The 20761-nt window shown below is 51.8% G+C and overlaps 1 protein-coding gene across 11 annotated transcripts in view; it reads left to right on the plus strand.

Annotated features, from left to right (window-relative positions):
- The first annotated feature begins 2690 nt into the window (after positions 1-2690).
- The window catches only part of KCNQ2 (potassium voltage-gated channel subfamily Q member 2), a 78459-nt gene continuing 60388 nt past the window's right edge, over positions 2691-20761 (plus strand). For all 11 annotated transcript variants that reach the window (XR_012625585.1, XR_012625586.1, XR_012625587.1 and 8 more), the window contains exon 1: positions 2691-2986. Coding sequence is in view for 8 of the 11 variants with exons in the window: in XM_074843583.1 (XP_074699684.1) it covers positions 2691-2986 (296 nt within the window). In the remaining 3 variants the exon portion in view is untranslated. The remainder of the gene's footprint in view (positions 2987-20761) is intronic.

A 20761-nucleotide genomic window follows, 5' to 3' on the forward strand; every position in this document is an offset into this window, starting at 1 on the left:
AAAAGGTTGCTGCTCCTCTCAGGGTTGCAATTCGCCAGGCGCTGTGCAAACGGAGTCAAAGGAGAGCTCCTGGGAGCTGGCAGGCTGGCACATGGAGGGGGGGAAAGGGGGAAGCCATGTGGTTGGGGTGTCTGTGATTTGGTGGAGGGACCCCAGACCCGCTCTCCTGCCACCCAAGGCAAAGCCCTCTCCAAGCAGCTGTGCTGTTTCGGAATGCTCAGCCACACCCAACTACAACTTGCAGTGCCAACCCATGAAATAGTGTCTGTGGAGGAGTTAAGAGATGCCCTAAGAGCCCCAGGTGAGGAGACTGAAGGGGCGAGGCTAGAGTGGGTCTTCATCCACAATTTCAGGCCCTTTCCACCTCCCAAGGACTGGTCTGTTCATGTAAGGAGACCATCCTTGGTGGCACTTGCTCACAAGGCTTTGCTTGTCTTTGAGATTTTTTTTACCTCCCTCCCAAGTGAAGCAACAAGTCCTGACAGCCACTACAGCCACACCGCGTCTTTCCTTGGCCTATCCATGGCTCGGGAAGGATGAAATCCCATCCCCTCCTTGTCTCACTCCTGTTTTTTGATGGTCTCGGAGATACACGATACCCAAAGCTCTGCTGCAGTGTGACACCGCAAATGACCAACTAATTAGGCAAAGAGGAGTGTGATGAATTTTGATTCTTCTTTAGGGCTCACAGACTATTACTAATCTTGAATTTGTTAATTGAAAATTGCTTCCTCTGTTTGTTGTTGGCCTTTTTGTGGAGGGGGATATTTCCTGCTTTTGGACTGCGTCGCTGGATCTATAATAATGCACTTTGTACATTAGTGCCAGGCACATTTGTAATTGGCTACCCTATTAAAGAACACTAATGATCTTACAAGTGTTCACAAATAATGAATAGAATGGCCCCTCGTTGAATTGAGTAATTTATTCACTGACATACTTGCAGATCTGTTTTTCCAGTATTTAACCCAGCTTTAGTTTTCTGCCTGCTTTGCAGAGATGACTTCTCTTTTAGCCATGCGTTGGAGAGAATGTGGGTCACAGGAAACATACTGTTCATAAAAATATAGGGCTGCTTCACGCTGTCTCTTCTTTTAACATACTTGGTAGGATTCAGAGAGCAAGCGGCAGCAGTTTTAGTCTCAATGCTCCTCTTGTCCATCAGTTGTTGTTGGGATTCTCCTGAGGCTTAAGAGCAGCAACAAAAGGCCGGGATTTGGGAAATGCTCTCTGGAAGGTTACGTTGATTTTTTCTCATTTCAATATGAATTTCAGGAAAAGCTTGTCAACAACATCGAGTGGCAGGATTGGTTTTCCAACTGCCGCCTCTCACTAAAGGGGGAACTGGAACACAGCCCTGCCTGGTTTCTGCACTCCATGGAGCTTTGGGCAGCCATTTGCTGCTTCCCTACTAAGGACATTGTGGGGAAGGTCCTTTGTGTTGAAAGGAGCAGCTCATCTGAGCTGGTGATTTTATTTACATACAAAAGCCTTGTCCTAAAGCCTTGTTTATTTACAAAGAACGCGCAGAAGTGTGGAGTTCACGAATCATCCATGACTTGTTGGGTTGTGAGGGATAGAAAATTCACTGCAGTAGGAGTTGATGGTCCTGGGCTTGGTTTTGTTTGTCTGCAGGTCTTCCCATTGCACTACAATGACCCTTTTCCATGGGGGATAATTGTGTGGGGCAGGTCCCTCTGCTTTATCTCAGCTTCTGCAGCCTGCGCATCTTCTCCTGAGTCTTGTGAAGGTGTTACAGGAGGAAATACTCCTTGGGGCAGAAGCCAGCCATGGTGTATGGGGGGAAATGGTAATGCTGGACCGTAACCAACAGGGTGTGTTAAAGAGCTGGTTTGGGTCAGCACATCTGGAGATGGACTTGTCTCTGTACAGCTTGGTGGCCACATCACAGTGGAGTTCCAGTGTGTGAAGATAAATTCAGGTGTCCAAGTCTTAAGAGGGCAGGTTGGGCCTTGGGGAAGTGTGGGCCAAGGGAAGGGCTTTGCCCAGGGGGATTTGTGTGAGGTCAAGAAGACCTGGTGGCCGAGTGGGCACCTGGAGATGGGCCATGGGCTTGGGCCCTTCCTGGGAACCTGCGGCAACGTCAGGACCATGCTGAAGCCACGAAGCCATGGGGATGGGCATCCCAAGGGCAGGCTGCTGCCCACCCCTCCTTGTGGGGCCTTTGCAGTTGGTGTTTTTGTGGGGGATGCCAGAGCCTGATTTGGGGGGGGGGGGGAATGATGGCACTGGAGTCTGGCTTGGGAGCAGGGGCAAGATGTCAGACCTTGATTTCAGAGAGGGATGCTGGAGCCTACATTTGGGGGGATGATGCCAGATCCTGATTTTTTTGGGGGGTGGGTGGGGTGTTAGAGCCCACTTTTTTTTCTTTTGGGTGGGGAGTGGCAAACTCGGATTTTTCGGGGGGGGTGGGGTGCTAGTGCGAGAGCCTGATGTTGGAGGGGGACGCCGAGGGAGGCCAAGGGTTAAGGGGGCGGGCGGCGGCGGGCGGGGCCGCGCTGGCGGAGCGGATTGCAGCCGGTTCCTGCGGCGGCTTCGGCTGCGCCGGGCGCGGAGCAGCGGCGGGGAGCGCGGGCGGAGCCCCCCGCCGCCCCCGGCCCCTCCGGTTCCCCCCACCCACCCCCCTCCCCCCCTTCCCCAACCCCCCTCCCCTTTCCCCGACCGCCACCATGGTGCAGAAATCCCGCAACGGAGGCGTTTACCCGGGGCCCGCCGCGGAGAAGAAGCTCAAGGTGGGCTTCGTGGGGCTGGACCCCGGCGCCCCGGACTCCAGCCGGGACGGAGCGCTCCTCATCGCCGGCTCCGAGAGCACCAAGCGGGGCAGCATCCTCAGCAAGCCCCGCTCCGGGGTCTCGGGCAGCGGCAAGCCCCCCAAAAGGAATGCTTTTTACCGCAAACTGCAGAATTTCCTCTACAATGTACTGGAGAGACCGCGGGGCTGGGCTTTCATTTACCACGCATACGTGTGAGTAAAAGGGTTGGGGGGGGGGCAAAGCCGATGGGGACAGACACCCCCACATACACCTGGTTCGGGTCTGCCCCCCCCACCCCCCGCCAAGCCCCCCAAATGCATGCGGAAGAGGAAGGATGCTCCGGGGGTACCAGGGCTGGCTGGGGACCCCCGAGGGGAATGCTGAGGGGTGGTGGAGGCTGAGACACCCCCCGCCCACCCCCCCCTCCCCAGCCCCCCGGGAGCAGCCGGCGGCCGCAGCATCCCTGGCCCCGCCGGTACCCGGGGTGTGTGGCGATGCCGGGCGGTGGTGAAGGGAATTAGGCGGGGTGGGGTGGGTGGGGAGAAGCTGCTCCTGCAGAGCTGGGGGGTGGCTCCCCCCGGGGAGGTGCAATGCACCGGCCCCCCGTGTGTGTCCCGTGTGTTTCCCCCCCCCACACCTCTGCCCTCTTCTTCTTGCGGGGGAAGGGGCTGCTCATGCGGTCGGTGCAGGGGGCTGGAGCAGCGGGAGTGATGGGTAGGGACTGCTCCTCCGTCTTGCTTGAAATCACCATAGCAATGCTGTGAGCAGAGGAACAAAAAAGCTCCGCTCAGGCACTGTCTCTCCTCCCCCCCTCCCCGCCCCTCCAACACCCCCCCCCCAGCGCTCCTTCTCCCCCCAGCCCCATCTTTGACTGCTGGGTGGCTGCGAAGGGTTTGGGGTGGGTTTTGTGGCTCTGCGCTGGGTTTGGGGAGGTGTTTCTTGTCCCCCTGTGGGAAGTGGCTGAATTGGAGATGTGTCTAGAAAGAAATGCTAATCAGTGTCTGGGGCTTCCTGACTGCACGGCGATGGAGCGGTAAACAAAGGAGCGGTCCCAGGGTGCACATTTCCCCTCTGCCACCCCGGATTTTCTAGCCAGAAATGGCCACATCTGACCCGCCGTTTGGCAGAAAGATGCCCATCTCTGAAGGCATTGCTGCATCGGGAGAGCAGATGACTTCCCGTTGTTCAGAGGATTGCAAAGGGAGGGTCAAGATAAATTGCTGTGTTACTGCAACTCCCTTCCCTCTGGGACTTTCCACAGTCCCACCAGGCTCGTCTGCAGGCCTGGGCTCAGGCTGAGGTGCTCATTCCCTTGTGTTTGTTTTTCATCATGGTTAGGGCCGCTGTCAGCCCCAGCAAGAGGATTTTTTTGGGCCTTTTGTGTTTGTTTTGCTTTTGGGTTTTTTTTTTCCACCATCCCTTCGCCGTCACGCTGTTTCAGAGAAGGTGTTGGGATGTGCTTTCTGCTCCTCAGCCATTTTGTACATTGAGGCCTTCCAGGGAGGTGTTGGTGAGTCCAGCCAGAGAGGTGAATCGCTGGGTGGAAGGGGGAGCTTCCCTGTGCACTGCAGCGAGTTGGGGTCCTTGCAGGGACCTCGTCCCCCCAGGGAAATGGGAGAGGAGAAGAAGGAGCATCTCTGGAGCTCAGCTGCAGCTACGATGAGGAGTGTGAAGTCCAGCGCTGGGAGTCCTGAGCATCCTCTGTGCTCAGGGCCATCCTCTGGAGTCGTAGGTGGTTTGTGTCACAAAATCCTTCAGGATTGTGTGCAGGGGCCGAGCGTTCACGTTGTGAGCTGGGTGTTTGCCCGTGTGTGTGCTGAGGATGGGGGACGTTGTGTGCAACATGCACTGTATGTTGTTAAATACAGGTGAGACCCCAGCTTGGGAACGCTGGGGTGACAATGACAGAGATGGACGGGGCTGAAAGCCAAATGGCAAGTGGCAGGGGTAGCCCTGAGTTGAGGGCTTTATAAACAGCTTTGTCTTCTCTGTCTTAACTTCTGGCCCATTTGGCTCTCTGCAGGGGCATTAGCTTGGGCAGACTAATCCTCATGAGGCAGGAGCGGGGGCATCCCAAACTGCCCTCCTGGCAGGCTCGTTTTCTTGTGGATGCCCTGTCCCTGGTGCCAGGTTGAGGTGCCCTTTGGCTCTCACCATGGAGCTGCATCCCCTAAGCCGCCTCCCCCCACCATCCCAAGCAGCTGCATTTCTCCTGGGCTCGTGACTCCACTTGTACCTGCTTGTGGCACCACGTGGAGCTGTGCCCTCCCATTAGAAACCGATGTGCTGGGAGCTGGGCGGCCTCCCTAGATCACCTTGGGGAGACTGAACCACTGCAAAACCATCCTCTGACCCCCACCCATGCACCTGTTGGGAAATGGAGGCTGAATTCAGGGCTGAGGTGGTAATTGCACCAATGTCTGTGAAGCATCAGTGACATAATTAATTTTTGACAGCGTACCGGGAAGTTATATGGACTCCACTCTTCTGAACTCTATATATGATAGGTTTAGCCTTGGCAGTTTGCTAACATATTACTTAAAGAGCTGGAGGATGTGGTAAACATCATACAAAGTCTCCAGGATAATAAGCTCATGCACCAGTTATCACCCTTTGCTGCCTGGGTGAGCCTGGCGTGGCCTGTGCCAGATCTGTATGTGTCTGAATGGGGCAGGGAGGGGCTTTCCTGCGTTTCTGTAACTAGAAGTCTGTAATCCAGACAGACAGGACAGATAAAAAGCTTAGTGGCTGCTTATTCAAAGATATGGGGGGATGAAGAGACTAGCTCAAGGTCGTGAAGTTTGGGAGAGCTGGAGCCACTGCTGATGTCCTGATGGCTGGTGCAGTGCCCTACCCCTGCTATTGGGGTCATGCTGTCCCCTCCTGCCCAAAACCCCATTTTGTGTCAAAGCCTTGAGCACAAAAGCACCTTTAGCCTTCATACTGCAGGAGTGGGAGTCCTGAGGAAGACTGGATGAGGGAACCCAGTCCTGCTGCTGTCTTGGGCTGTGTACTGCTCAGCCCCTCCACCCCTGACCCTATCTGCCAGCACCCCTATTTCTCTGCTCCTGCTACTCACAGGGACTTTTCCGCATGAAGATTTAGGACCCGTTTCCAGTGTGAATGAGTGTGTGACCCTGCAAGGGTGGGTTTTTAGCTGTAGAGATGCTTATAGACCCAACTACATTTCTAGGTGTGGAGCTGCTCCGGGGCTGCTGTGCTGCTCAGGCAGCCTCCCTGCACCCAAATGCCAAGATGCAAATTATAGAGACTCTTCCAGCATGGAGATGTTTTAATAAATAGCAGAGGTGCCTCTGAGTAAGTACCTCTGATAAATGCCCATCTGCAGAGGCCCATCTCCCAGGCTGGTCTTGCACCGGGCGATTGATGCACTACCTTGAGATGCCCGTGCAAGTTGCATTTATTTCCAAAGGTGCATCCTAGATCCAAACCATCTCATTTCTTTCCCTTCCTCCTCTTCCTGTTGTTGCTCATTCCCCTTTGCACCATTTCATGCATAAGAAACCAGGGAAATTCAGAGCAACTCCCACCCGTCCCAGCCCCAAACTCATTAACATGGTCTCATCTCAGATGTTGCCTCTGTAAAAGCGCAATTACCTCTGTGAGCAAAAGCACTATTTTATATTTCTGTGTTGTGATTCATTTTTATATTTAATAGCTCTTCCTACACTGACACAACTGGGTGACCCGCTCACAGGAGATTATAGCTACGTATTTTGCACAGCCCCATGGACAGCTGAGCCTGGTGGGTCCCAGTTTTGAGTGTGGCTGGAGGTGGACTCTGGCTCCTGGAGGTCTGAGCCTCCACTATCTTCTCCCAGTATTTCAGCATCTTTCTTTTCTATTACCCCTCCTGCTCCGTGTATTTTTTTGTTTTTTTGACAGAGCCTTAGCAACACCGCACGTGGCCTCATTCTGTTCAAGGTTGAGCTGAAACTTGAAAAGTTGAGCTGTGCCTAAATAGCAGGCCAGGCTTTTTGAGGGATGCAGCAGCACTTAGATCTGGAGGTAGTTCTCTGCACAGAGAGGCATTTTGCTTCCAAAATTCTTCCATTTCTTTCAAAAATTTTTTTTTTCTTCTAGTCCTTTTACCTTGGCTATTGTAATATGTTCTGTGCATCGTGGTCATAGAATCACAGAATGGTTTGGATTGGAAGGGACCTTAAATATCATCTAGTCCCACCCCCTGCCATGGGCAGGGACACCTTCCACTAGCCCAGGTTGCCCAAAGCCCCGTCCAACCTGGCCTTGAACCCTTCCAGGGAGGGGGCAGCCACAGCTTCTCTGGGCAACCTGTGCCAGGGCCTCCCCCCCCCTCACAGGGAAGAATTTCTTCCTCAGATCTGACCTAAATCTGCCCTCTTTCAGTTTAAAACTGTTACCCCTTGTCCTATCCCTACACCCCTGATCAAGAGTCCCTCCCCCCTTTCCTGTAGCCCCTTTCAGTCCTGGGAGGCCGCTCTAAGGTCTCCCCAGAGCCTTCTCTTCTCCAGCTGAACCCCCCAACTCTCTCAGCCTGTCCTCACAGGGGGGTGCTCCAGCCCCCCGAGCATCTTCATGGCTTCCTCTGGCCCCGCTCGAGCAGGTCTGTGTCCTTCTGCTGTTGGTGCCCCCAGAGCTGGACCCAGCACTGCAGGGGGGTCTCACAACAGCGGAGCAGAGGGGGAGAATCCCCTCCCTCAACCTGGTGGCCACACTTCTCTTGATGCAGCCCAAGACATGGGTGGCTTTCTGGGTTGTGAGTGCACGTTGCTGGCTCACAGTCAGTTTTCCACTCACCAATCCCCCCAAGTCCTTCTCCTTGGGGCTGCTCTCCAGCCACTCCTCACCCAACCTGGATTTGTGCTTGGGATTGCCCCGACCCATGGGCAGGACCTTGTCCTTGTCCTTGTTGAACTCCATGAGGTTTGCACGTCCCCCCTCTCCAGGCTGTCCAGGTCCCTCTGGATGGCACATCCCTTCCCTCCAGTGTGTCACTGCACCACACAGCTCGGTGTCATCAGAGAACTTGCTGAGGGTGCCTCGATCCCACTGTCCATGTCACCAACAAAGATGTTAAACAGCGCCGGTCCCAACACCGACCCCCGAGGAACGTCACTCGTCACTGCTCTCCACTTGGACACTGAGCTGTTGACCACAACTCTTGGAGTGCGACCATCCAGCCAATTCCTCATCCACCAAGGGGTGCCTCCATAAAATCAATGTCTCTCCAATTTAGAGACAAGGATGACGTGTGGGACAGTGTCAAAACTCAGTGACGCTGAGTTTGAAGGGCTGTGATACTTGGAAGTGATTTTTGTCCCTGCCTGCCATCTCATTTCAGGAGGGATCACTGTGTTCTGTGCCAGCCTAAGTGAGGTGCTTGCACTGGGCACCCCTATAGCCTGATGCATCTGGAGACACGTTTGCTGATCCCCCGGGTGAGCTGCTCATGTTTGGTCCCTGAGCTGAAGAGCTGGGGGTGGATTTGGGGCAGTAGCAAGAAAACAGCCTGTATTTCAGACACCTCTAAAGCTGTGTGCTCAGGACCAGTGTAATTCTTGCATTTCCTACTTTGAATTTGCAACCTTAATGCGTGTCTTTACCTACGTTAAAAATAGTTTGGGTGCATTTTTTATCTGCATACCGTGCACCATACACTCAGTTAATTAAGCAAGTGCACGGACTTAAGTTATAATAAGGAAGAACGTTTCCTTGCTGTTTAATTCTATTAAAATTTCCTTGTACCATCCCCATCCCATTTGTTCTTCCCTTTTAACGCAGCCAGAAGCCACTTTTCTCTCCAGAAAGTCTCCTCTCTGCACTGCCCGCATCCTGGCATGGCCGCGGCAGGCACGGTGGGAGGATGGAGAGTTAATGCCGTTGCTTCCCTGAAGGTCTGGGGTTTCTCAGTGCAGAGGTGACCTCTCTTGTGAATCCTCCTTCCACTCCTCAGGGACTGTTGAAAACATGGTTATTTCCTGTAGATCCATTCCCAGATAATCTTTTGCATCAGATTGAATGATTCTGGGAACCGCCAGTTATTTTTCTGCTGCCTGGGTTGGGTTTTTAGGCAGCTCTCATGTTTTGTTTTATTTTCCACTTACATTGGGTTTTTTTGTACTTGTTTTACGGCATTTGCTAATTAGGGGTAAATGTAATTTGGCAGTCTTATTTGTCCATCCCCAAGCACTGCGGGGTGGTGGTTCATGGCAAGCCCTCACCCAGCTGATGCCACCGAACTCAGCCCATCCAGCAATGACATGCAGGGACGTCCTGGGTTCCTCTAGTTGAGTATGTGGGATGAAGGGACCAATATGGATCTCCCACATATTCTGAGTTTAATGGACCTGCTGGGCTCTGACCTCTGGTGCTGATGCCCTCAGCCACACAGTTGTGTCCACCCTGGGGACCAGGGAGACCTTCGTGGTGTGATGCCTCATGAGCTCTTCTCCAGCTGCTTAGTCAGGGCTTGGTGGGTGCAACCTGATTTCAGTTGCTTTAATGTGTCACGTTCCAGTCGTCACATTCACCCCACACTGACATTAAGGAAATGAAAAACACCCTGATCCTCTGATGACCTCCTTTTTGTGCTGCAACAAACCTCAACCAGATGAGTCTTGCTATGGCTCAATTTATTGTAAGAGGGAATAACCCAAAAAGCAAGCCCCAAAGCCTGTACTAAAGGGAAGATGGGCATTGCTTAAAGACATGCAGTTGGCAAAAATCAGTTTTCTTGATTTTTTTTTTTTGCACTGCAGCAGAGGGAGGGGACATTAGCAGGGTGAGACACTATGTGATTTGTTTGGTGGGGCAAGGTGAGCAGGACAGAGGGTTTGCCTGTCAGATAGGCATCAGTGGGGCTTACCAGGATAAAAAGCATGTAAGTTTGGTATTTGGCTTCTGGGATTTAAGCAGCAAACACTTAGCCCTGCATAATCCCTTTTAAGGTAGCCTAAATGCTTAGGTGGTTTCTTAGTCAGTTCTTGAGGGACAGATTCCTCTTTAAATTGTGGTGGGAGGGAGATGTGCCAGCCCCTTTTTCAGCTATGTAATCTCCTGTAAAGTAGATACAGGAGAACTGGGGAAGATGGAGAGTGGTTCCTGCAAAGGATTAAACTTTGTTTATGGTGTGCTTCTCACACAAGCATGAGCCTGTCTCTGTTGGTGTGAAACGTCCCCAGTTCCCAAAAGCATCAGAGAGAGAGAAGGTCTCCACTTGCTGCAGAATCATGTGATGGTTTTTAGCCCCTGATGGTCAAAAAGGAATCGCCTTGCAAAACCGGATTATTGTGGTGATCTAAACTGAGTTTCATGAGATGGGAGCTGTGTTGCCAGCTCATTTGACTAGTGAACACACAATGGCAGAACCATGTAGTGCAGAAGGACACTGGGTACAGTGGTTTGGCTGGTGCAGCTGGGTCCTTCACCACCATGTTTATGGTGGTGAACCGAATTGAGTTGCAAGCCAAAACCACTTGGGCTACTCTGACACTCACCTGTGGCAAAAGACGGCCCCACCAGGCTGCAGGAGGAGGTATTTAAATGTGGTCCCTTGGTGGATGTGCCCACCCACCTAGCTGAAAAGAAAAATGTCTTTTTTCTCCAGTAAGAACAAGTTGTGTGATACCATCAGCTCACTGAACCTGCGGGTGACTTCACCTCCCCTAACAGTTCTGCTGGCCTTATCCTGGATAAACTGTGAGCACAGCCTCCTGTGACACACTGGAAGTGCTTTGGGGGGGTCGTGTGTATTTATTTTAAAGCACTGAATTAGTTACATATGGTGTTGTTTGATGGGGAGTATCTCACACAAATCACTGGCTGGGATGGTGAGAGCTGCTTTATTACTGCCTTGGGGCTTCTTGACTGTCTAACTGCCGATAAACGAAGGAAACTGGAGTGTTGTTCCAGAACTCTCTCTGGTCTGTCTTCAGTACCACTCCAGCCTCTTAACATGATTTTTAGATGTGTGGAAAGCTTTGGTGTTGGTAAGCATCCATCCGGTCACTTTTTTTGAGTGGACTGGATGCCAAAGGGCAGCCTTTTTCAAAGCATGGGGAGCAGAAGACCTGTGAGATCTTCTCACTCCTGCTGCTGTAGGGAGGTGATTTAAAGCTGCATCAGTCACTGGGGCTGCTGGGTGCAGCAGCAGCCTCGGCTTTGCAAGCCCTGTGACTGAGCAGTCACTTGATTTGTCTCAGGATGCAGAGTGTCCGGACATTGCAGGTGGAGTGGCTTTCAGCTTGAATTTGGCGATGCTCAGATGCCTGCTGGGTTCCTCGTGGAGATCCCACGGGAGGCTCAGGGCAGGCTGAGGTGGGCAGGTCTGCCGCCTTCTTTCTCTCTCTTGATGACAGAGGGAGCCTAAGTTCCCTTGCGTACCTTAGGTGAAAGCCGGGTGGGATGAGTCCAGGCAATGAGAAGACAGAGCTTGGCACAATTTCAAACTGAAGACTAGAGTGAGTTGAGGCACCTCCCACCTCCTGCCACAGCCTGTAGGAACTGGGGTGCTCAGAGCCAGAACTAGACTGTGGACACCCTGCCAGGTAAGGTCGAGATGAGAGATGGAGCTGATCCACATGGAAATGGGATGGCCAGGTTCTGATATCTGCATTTACTCAGCCATGTTTGTGAAGCTGTTTTGAGAAAGGAACCTTTATTGCAAACCCTGATCAACCCTTGCAGACTTGCAACCCAGGACCCAGGGGAAATCAGAAGGTAATCAAGCCTTATTAATACTGATTATAGCTTTTAAGCAGCTACAGTTCTGTTTAGGCTCTCGGGGAAGAGTGCCCAGTGGTCAGTCTTCATTCAGAGATCCTTCTTTTTTAATGCCTTCCCCGGGAGGGTGGGACAGGGCAAATAAATGAGAGGACAGGCAAGGTCAGAGGGAGTGGCTGCCCCTGCTTGGGTTAGGAGGCGACTGCTCTCCATCTGAGGATCCCGACAGTCCATCGTGGCTGACACTTGCTGTCTTTAGGAGAAGATTGAAAGAGGCAGAGATTTTTGCCTTCCGGAGGGTCTTTCCCAGGGATTCACAAATACCTCATTTGTAAGCAAACCCTGATCTGCCTGGAAGTCCTGCTTTCTTGTTTAGAGCTCTGCCAGCCCGGGGAGGTGACAGCATCAAAGCAAAATACGACTGGGGCGATAGCTGAGCTGCCGTCGCACACTGCAATGGATGAGCACGGCAGGGCAGGCAATCCTAATGCAGCTTCCACAGATACGCTGTCACTCTCTATAAAGTTGTTATGATGCCCAGGAAAAAAAAAAAAAAGCTAGCAGAAATCCTGACTCAAAGGTGACTCATGTACACCTCTTCTCTGTCTCTTGTGTAGTGCAGTAGCTTGTGTCTGGATACCTGCTGGGTGTGTTTGTTGCAACTTTGGTTTGGTATGATTGGAAAAACTTAATACATGGTGCAAAAGAAAAACTTCAGTCAAATAATAGTTAAAATGAATACCAAGGAGAAAACCATACTCTATTAATATTACAGCAGTGTGCAAGCACCCCTAATGGAAGAAGTCTACAAGCTTCTGTTCTGTACATCAAGCCAAAAAGAGCCAGTCCCTGCTGTAAGGACTTCTTGTGTTGAACGGACAAGATAGGTGAAAGGCATAAAGTAGTTGTTGGGGGACTGCTGGTAAATGTTATCTTTGCTCCATTTTTCTTTTTAACAGTATTTGCCGAGCTGCTTATTTGCTTTTGAATTGGTGAGTTGGTTTCTATTCATGCTCCTTGGGTTTGCAAAAGAAAGTGGGGTTGGCTTTGGCTAGAGCAGAGTGTCAAGAGACACGAGCCAGCCTGTTTTAGTGGGAAATCCCATAGTCTGAGGACCTCAGCAGAGATAACTTTGGGCTGGGAGGGTGAAGGCACATCTTCGCCGGGACATGGATCACCCATACTGGGGCAGTTTGCTGTGATCATGCTGTTCATTACAAATGCAGGTAGAGGGCTGTGAACTGGGCTTATCTGCTTTCTCACTGCTCACCCGTTATACGTGGCAGCGAAATGACAGCACTGGGAGACCTTTTCTCCTCGTGTTTACAGGCTTTTGCACAACTCAGAGTCTTGTAGCGGCCATTAATTGAGTTTATGCTTGCTCGGAGGTTTGTTACTTGATAGAACGTAATAAGGGATGTAAGAACACTCCATCTTTCACTCAAGAGGAGAGCAAAGGAGTTAAAGATAAATATCTGTATATTACAGCTGGACAAACAGTGAGTGAGGCCATGTTGCCTCCTGCCACTTCAAGCCATATGGTGGTTAAGCCTGAGTGTTTCCAGGAGGGGCAGTGAAAACCAAAACCTCTCCCCAGTAACAAGGACTACTCATTGCTCTCGAAGCAGGTAGACTGCATGAAGGGCTTAGGCTGGTGTGGCCATTGCTTCAATGTTGGACGTTGGTTTAATTCTATGGTTATTCATCCTTCCTCTTCCTCTGTCTCTGGCAAGGCTGGAAATGCCATGTCTTGTCCAGTTAACCTCTCGCTGGGCCTTCCTCCAAGTTTCCTGAGGTTTATTAGCAATGATTTGTGCTTTAAGGACTAGTGAGATTCCTGAGTCATCGCCTTAGGCAGGGAGCTATTTATTTCAGTGTGTGTGTTACACTCCCTGGGAGTGGGTGTCTCTCTTCCGCTTTTGGATCCTGCCCTGACTCTATATAAAGACTCCAGGCTTGAATGAGCAGCAAAACCAGCCCTCAAACTGGCTCCATCGTTTGGAAGATTCGTGCTGCTGATCCCATCTCTCCTGGCTGAAGGAGCGTGGCTGTTTGGAGCATGGGTAGGAGTTTGCATGGGACGTTTGTCTATCTCGGGGTTGCATAGCTGCTAGGACAGCTCGTAGGGCTACAGTGTAGTGTGTGTCCATGTCTAGGAGCAAGTCTTGCTCTACGGTGGCTCATGACCAAGGGGGAAGCATGATTTGTACCTCCTTTTCTCCCCTGAGGTTGATTTGCTGATGCTGTTGGGTTTTCGGTCGGTGGGATTTTTCTTATTTAGGAGAGATGAGATATTTCCGAGTGGCTGTAATTGGTATCAGAGCAGGGACTGGAGGTGCCATGGACAAATGCAGATGGGCTCCTCTGAGACATTACCAGTGCAGGGGCTGCCAGGTTTGGAGGAATTTCACTGTGTCGTTTCTCCTGGGATGGCCCTTTTCAGACACATCCCATGTTTGCTTGGTGGCCTTGCAGAAAGCTGCCTCGCTGCATATGAGTTTGGGGGTGCAAGGAGACCCCCTCATGTAACAGCTCTCTGGGAAGCTGCAGAGAAGCCAGCGTGCTAATAGCAATGTTCATACAAAAGCTGACTTCACACCCAATTAAGCATCACCCTGAGCCAGAGGGACAAGTCCTCATGTCATTATGTCTTGAATTAAATTGCTGGCACTTCATGAGGGCTCTGTCTCCATAGCCTGAGGGACCGATGCATTTAATCCGTATCAGCACTAAAGAAACTTCCTTCATGTGACCTGGTTTGGTCCTTGTGGCTACTGGATGCCCATCACTGTGGTTGTCTTTGTCTTAGTTATGGCTATGCCTGTAAGGAAGGGAAAAGACCTGGAGAAAAGGAGAATTTCCTGAGCTTTTTGTCTGTAATTTGTCAGTCATGACATGCAATCACAGAATTTTGCACTGTATTTTTCTTCTTTTCCATGTTTTTCCCTTTAACATCTAGATACGTTTAATGCTATTCTTAATTAGCAGCTTCTCTCTTACCATACCAGATAATGAGGGGTAGGAAGAAATTCTGCATTGACCTTTTGCTGCTGCTGATGTTTTTCTTCTCCGCAACAGAAATCAGATATAATTTGAAACCTCCTCTGAGCTGCCCCTTCAGGCCCTGAGCCTGCACTCCCCTGATGTGTGTTTGTGGGTGGTGGGAGCATCTCGACTCACGCTAAATGGCACAGAGCAAGCTGCTGAGCCTTAGTCCGTGAATCAGTTGATCTCCTATCTAAGCCTGGGATAAATAACACCATGTAGGTCTGAAACTTGGTTTTAAGTTGGGGATGGATTAACCTGCCTTAGTATGGGGGGCATGATTGGAGGTTGTGGGTGTAGGGAAAAGTAGCAAAAGTGCCTGAATAAGACAAGTGGATGTGACTCTGAAGATGTGTCTGTCTCACTGTTTCTATTGGGAGATGAGGATGTGGACATCTACAAGTAGGTGAGACATATCCCAACCTCAGGTCTCCACCCTGTGCTTTGGATTAGCCAAATCTAGGACACCTGCTAGTAGCACAGGGCTTGACATTGCCTGGACTTGACCCATCCATATGCAAGAAATTTGGCACCTGGGGAGCCCCTCCTTCAAATTTGCCATTTTTGCCACTGCTCTTTCCAAACGCTCTGCAGAGCGAATAAGTCTGCCAAGAGTGTTGCACCTGCCCAAGCCCCAGCTCCCTGCAGAGAAACGGGTTGAACCTCTGAAACGGGTTCCAGTCCTACCTGGCCTTGCTCTTTTAGCTCTTCTCCACGTGGGAGCAGATGGCTATTAAAAACCCCAGAAAAATTCATTGAGCTAATAGTTTGCCAACCCCCATCTGTGGCCACGGAGGCCCATCTACCCTGCAGCCACATCCCTGTGGGAGATGGGTTGGGAAGAGTGTCCGGAGCCAAGCCTGACCCTGTGACAGCATTGCCTGGCAGCTGGGGCGGGCGGTGGGATGTGCACGTGTGTGTGAAACACAGGGGCTGGTAGAGCAGCCCAGGGAGGTACCACAGACCTGATGGGGGAGCTTACTTATTTTTCATTTGCTAAAAGCGCAGCAGAAATTAAATGAAGATTAATCCAACCTTTTCCCTCCCTCCCCCTCCTTCCTGCTTGCTCTTGCTCTTTGCTGTTTCTAGGGAAGACTGAAAAAATGTGCTAGAGAGGGAGCTAAACTCTGAGCATCCTTTCATGAATGCAGAATATGGCCCCCATGGGACTGCAGGGAAAGGCCCTGTAATTACGGGGAATGTCCTGCGAGGCCGGGTTACACAACCAGGATGGAGAGCTGCTCCTGCTTTGGTTTAGCAGCAGGCTGATGATGCTGTAACTCAAAATACTACCTGGCTATTATCCATTCATTGCTTTTTATCACTGTCGGTGTCCTCAACACACAGCACAGACCACTCACGAGGCTCTGAGCCAAGAAGGAGGTAGGAAGGAGCGCGCAGGATCATAAAAGGACCATTTGATATTTACAGTGCCTGGTGACATAATTCCCAGACAGCCCGAGCACATCTCAGAGCCGGCTGACGAGTCACCGGGGAGATCTGGCTACGATGCCACCAAGTGAAGGTGACTCCGTCCCAGCTCTGGCAGGAGCAGGATGCCCTGATGGAGAATTCGTGCTGTGGCGTCTGCTCGTGGACTCCGCACCGGCTGCTGCCACCTGGATTTAGAGCCAAGTTAGCGGCCGGGACAGGGATTTAGGACAGTAGCAAATGCCTCAAGATGTCGTACAGGGGAGGACTAACGCCTTGGCTGCAGTGTTGGGCATGCCCTGGTGTCATGTGCTGGAGGACGTTGCTCCTGCCTGTTCCTGGGGGGCTTTGTGCTGTCATTTAAGATGCTGTTGTTGGCTCTGGTCCATGCGAGCCTTGGTTACTGATGTGCTTTGCAGTGCTCTTGTGCTGGGCTTTATTCTACTCTAGAAGGATTTATTGGTTGCTGAGGGCCATGGGCATGTCTTGAGCTACGCGTGGGCTTAACCTCAGCTGTGCCCATGTGTGCTAAGGGGAATCATTACCCCCATTTTCCAGTTTGGGAGCTGAGGTAAGGAGGAATTCAGCGACATGGGATACCTGCAGCATAATCCAGCATCGCTGCTCCCTGTGCTGTAACCCTAGCCTCTCCCTCTTCCAGCAGTAATAACCATTGCCCTTACAGACAAGGAGACTTCAGCATGTATCCTTGTCCCATCAGGCCTTCCTAGGCTTTGAATTATTAAATATTGTCTCTGATCTCCATTATAAAGATTGTTAGATCACAGCTACTTATCAGAATAGGAAATACTCCGTTTCCATACTTATGACAGTTGGCTTCACCTGCTTGTAGGATTTACAATATATGAGAAGACTTAAAAAAAACAAAAGGCAAAGAAAATCATGAGAGGCTGAGGTTGGGAGTGAACACAGAGAAGTAACATCTTTGCAAGAGGATGTCCAGCTTTCTGTCCCATACCCACGCAGTCGCTGGTCTGTATCTTCTGTCTAAAACAAAATCACATGCCAATTCGTTAGCATTAATAGGCTGAGGAGCGTTTGCTGTCGTGACTTCCATGATGCCGGGTTACAGATTGTGGTCTGGGGGTGCCCCTTCCCACACCCCGTCACCTTCTCCTCCATCAGCTGGCAGAGACCCAATGACTGTAGGTTTGGCTTAGAGGGAGCAACAAGAAGGTGCAGATGCAGAGCAGACCCAGGGCCAGCTGCAGGCTCCAGCCAGCTGCTGAGCTCAGGGATGGGTTTATTGTTATTTCTGCGAGCCTGAAGCCCTGGCTGCAGATTGCTGGAATTTCCAAGGTCAGATTTTTGCCTGCTACTTGTCAGAAATTGGGTGGTACCTGCTGCTTTGCAAAATACTGGATTTGAGAGCAGTAACTCAAGCTGTGGTCCTGCTTTTGGTTATTCCCTTGCTGTAGAAGTGTCTTGCCCCACAGCTGGGCACATCTGTGCCGGGCCAGGCACCATCTGTACCGTGCACCTGCAGCATCCCTGAGCGGAGCTGCTTGATGTGACCCAGGCAGGTGATGCCCTGTATTTCCCAGGGAATAAACCATGGAAACTGGTTGAGAGTGAGCTGGAAATTGGAAGCAGGGTTTCACTGCTGCTAGGCTGGGTCTGATTTCCTCTGGACCCCGTGGGAGAGGCACCTTCTCCTGCTCCTGAGTTAAGCTGTGCCAGCTCTCCCAGCCAGCAGTACAGCACGATGCTGCAGGGCTGGGGGAGCTGCCGGGGGACTTGGATCATGCCTGAGAAAAGGGGGTTAAAAGCAGGTTTTTGCAAGCCTTTGCCTGCCATTTTAAACGGGAAGGATGTTTCCCTGGCAACGAGATGGATGCTTCCCAGCAGAGCATATGGCTTCCATCGACTTTGATTTACCGGCATGTTGAAATGGCAGCTAGATAATCTCTGTTCAGCTTTAATGTGTCCATGCCCTGTGTCCCTGTTACTTATGAGCTTTAAAAGATCGTGGGTCCAGCCCCTGCGGCGCTGGCCTTGCTCCCTGCCCATCCCGGGACTGGAGCTGGGGAGGTCCTATGTTGGGGCTGGGTCCAGGGACCTTCGCAAAGAGGGACCCGCTCAGAGCACCCAAGCGTCACCCAGAGCAAGGAGCTGCAGGGTGGGCAGGAAAACCTTCCCTGCCTCTGCTGCCTTTCACCAGCCAAACAGCATCTCCTCCACAGCCCTCTCTTCTTCTTCTCCTCCCTGCCTTAAATCATTTTTAGATGTTTTCCACCTTTCACCACACAATCATCTGCCTCCTGCAGCTTGCTATTTATTGTTGTGTTTACTGGCACGGGAAAATAAGGAGAGGGAACAAACCTGTCATTTGCTGAGTGGGGGAACTTGGGGGAGCTGGTTTCTGCGAGCTCGTGGCTCTCCCAGGCTCGCTGGTGTGTGCCCACTGAGCATGGCAGCCTCCTCCGAGGGGCAAAACCAGGGTGCTCTTCTCATTGCTGCCCATCACTGGCTCTCCATTCTTTGGCAAATTTGATGAAAATTGGCCAACAGGTCCAAATATGAGGTAGACACAGTGAGGCAGCCAGATGGGGCTGGAACTCAGGGCCAGGATAAGCTGGTGAGGTTCATTCGGGCACCCGCGTGGTGCTGGGGCCAGGCCCGGTTCCCGGCTGCCCGTGTCCAGCTGGTGGGTAGCTGTGACAGCAGCGAGGGCTGGGCACAGGGCCTGGGGACCTGCTGGGCTGGGTGGCCTTAAATGAAGCTAAAGAGTCGTGCTGACCTGTGAACGGCTGCACTGCAGGGACTGGGGACACACACATCGTTCTTCCCCTCTTCCACTGGGGGAGGTTTTTGGGGAGCTGTGGATGAGGCGATACCACCTTCTTTGTGAGTATCCAGATGAGCCAAAAAGCCCTGATCTGCACATGCTGGTTCTCACCCCTCAGCCCTGATTGCCCCCCAAAGCTGCCCAGCCTCAAAGCCTTTAAGAATGAGGCTCCATTGTAAACAAGGTTGCCTTTATTTCTTCTGTCAGGATCACAGCTTTCCCCTCCCCTCTGGGGTGTTTAGCTCTCCGGGCAGTATCTGCAAAGGGCTCTCGATGATGGGGGGCTGCCCCCTGCTCCCCCTGGTGCTTGGGGCTGAGCTGTGCTCACCTGCTCTCCCATCCACTTGCTGCATTCACAGAATCCCAGAATCATCTGGGTTGGAAAAGCCCTTGAAGCTCCTCCAGTCCAACCATGAACCTCACCCTGACCGTTCCCAACTCCACCAGATCCCTCAGCGCTGGGTCAACCCGACTCTTCAACCCCTCCAGGGATGGGGACTCCCCCCCTGCCCTGGGCAGCCCATTCCAACACCCAACAACCCCTTCTGCAAAGAAATCCTTCCTAAGAGCCAGTCTAAATTTGAGTTAAACTGGAGAAGAAGCAAGAGATAATAGAAATTATTAACCCCCCATTGGTGCTGGGGATTAATTTATCAGGTGCAAGGAGAGGCTGTGCCCTGGCAGACCCAGCGCTGTCTGTGCAGGAGGGGCTGCCCCACTCCCATCGGGGTCTGTGTCACAAACTGGCCGTTCTCTGCCGCGAGCAAAGGAGACACCGACGTGGATGGTGGCAGGAGGATCTCCCCGTCGCTCCTGGGGAGCAGCATGGGCTGGGGCAACTCTGGTTACAGCTCGGGGAAACTTTACTGCTCTAGAGGGGAGATTGGTGGGAAAGGACTTTGAATTCAGAGTTGCAGCTCCTGGAAGACCCAAAATCGTTGTATTAGTGACAAAGTTAAATGGAGCGTGACTGACGGCTGTTATGATGCTCTCCCCTCCCTGCGGCATAACTGGCTGTTTCAGCAATTTTTTAGGGCTAAAGAGCACTGCCTTTTTAAGCCTGAGCTTTCTGTAGGTCTGGGTTTGTTGTGCATCCCTTCACCCCGAGCAGCTCCTTGGGCCCTGCCTGTCTGCGTGGCCGTGGGGCTGCTCCCAGCAGAAACAATCCCATCCCAGCAGGAGCAGCCTCGTGGACACGAAAAGCACCAGGGCTGTGTTCCGCCACCTTCGCCACAGAGGAGCATGCTGTCCTGCTGATGTGGGGAAGGGATGCAGAGCTCCAAAACTGGCCACTGGCCTTTTATTTCTTGTTGTTGGACCAAATCTTGGGTTTTTTTCTGTGTGCCAAACTTGGGCGTCCCTCAGGCATCACAGAGTTTGGACCCGGCTGAGCTGGACCCTCTCTCGGGGCGGTGCAGCCCCCTTGGCTTTTGGAGGGTTATTCCTGATTTGCACCGGTGTGAGTGGGGGAGAGTTGCAGAGAGGGAGCATGGTCCTGCTGATTGCAGCACTCTGTTATTCCTCTGGGTATGTTTTTTTTACCCAGTTTGGGGGGCATCGACTTCGGGGGTTAAAATCAAAAGGCTGTGAACCAGCTCTCCTGCTTCTTGGCTCTGTGCTCCTTCCTAATCACTAGCTGGGACAAGAGAAGTAAAATTAAACAGATGGTGAAATTACCAACTCTAAGACATATTATACTGGCAGTTTGCAAATACTTCTTTCTTTTCCCCAAGACTCAATTAAACTGATGAGCAAATGAAATTAGCAGTCCTTTGGTAATGCTTGCGTTTTACGCTTTGGTGTTATCCATTGGCCTCTGTCTTCAAGAAGCCACGTTCTTGTCTTCTAATTATTGAGGCACGAAGCTGGGGATGGACCCCAGGAAGTGGCTGGGGCATCCACGTGCCTTCGACACTTGCTGAAATCTTGGCCGTCCTTCGCTGTTAGCTGGGAGGGAGCCTGAGAGCGTGTCTCTGGG

Source organism: Strix aluco, chromosome 17 (genome assembly GCF_031877795.1).
Source record: "Strix aluco isolate bStrAlu1 chromosome 17, bStrAlu1.hap1, whole genome shotgun sequence".
Lineage (NCBI taxonomy): Eukaryota > Metazoa > Chordata > Aves > Strigiformes > Strigidae > Strix > Strix aluco.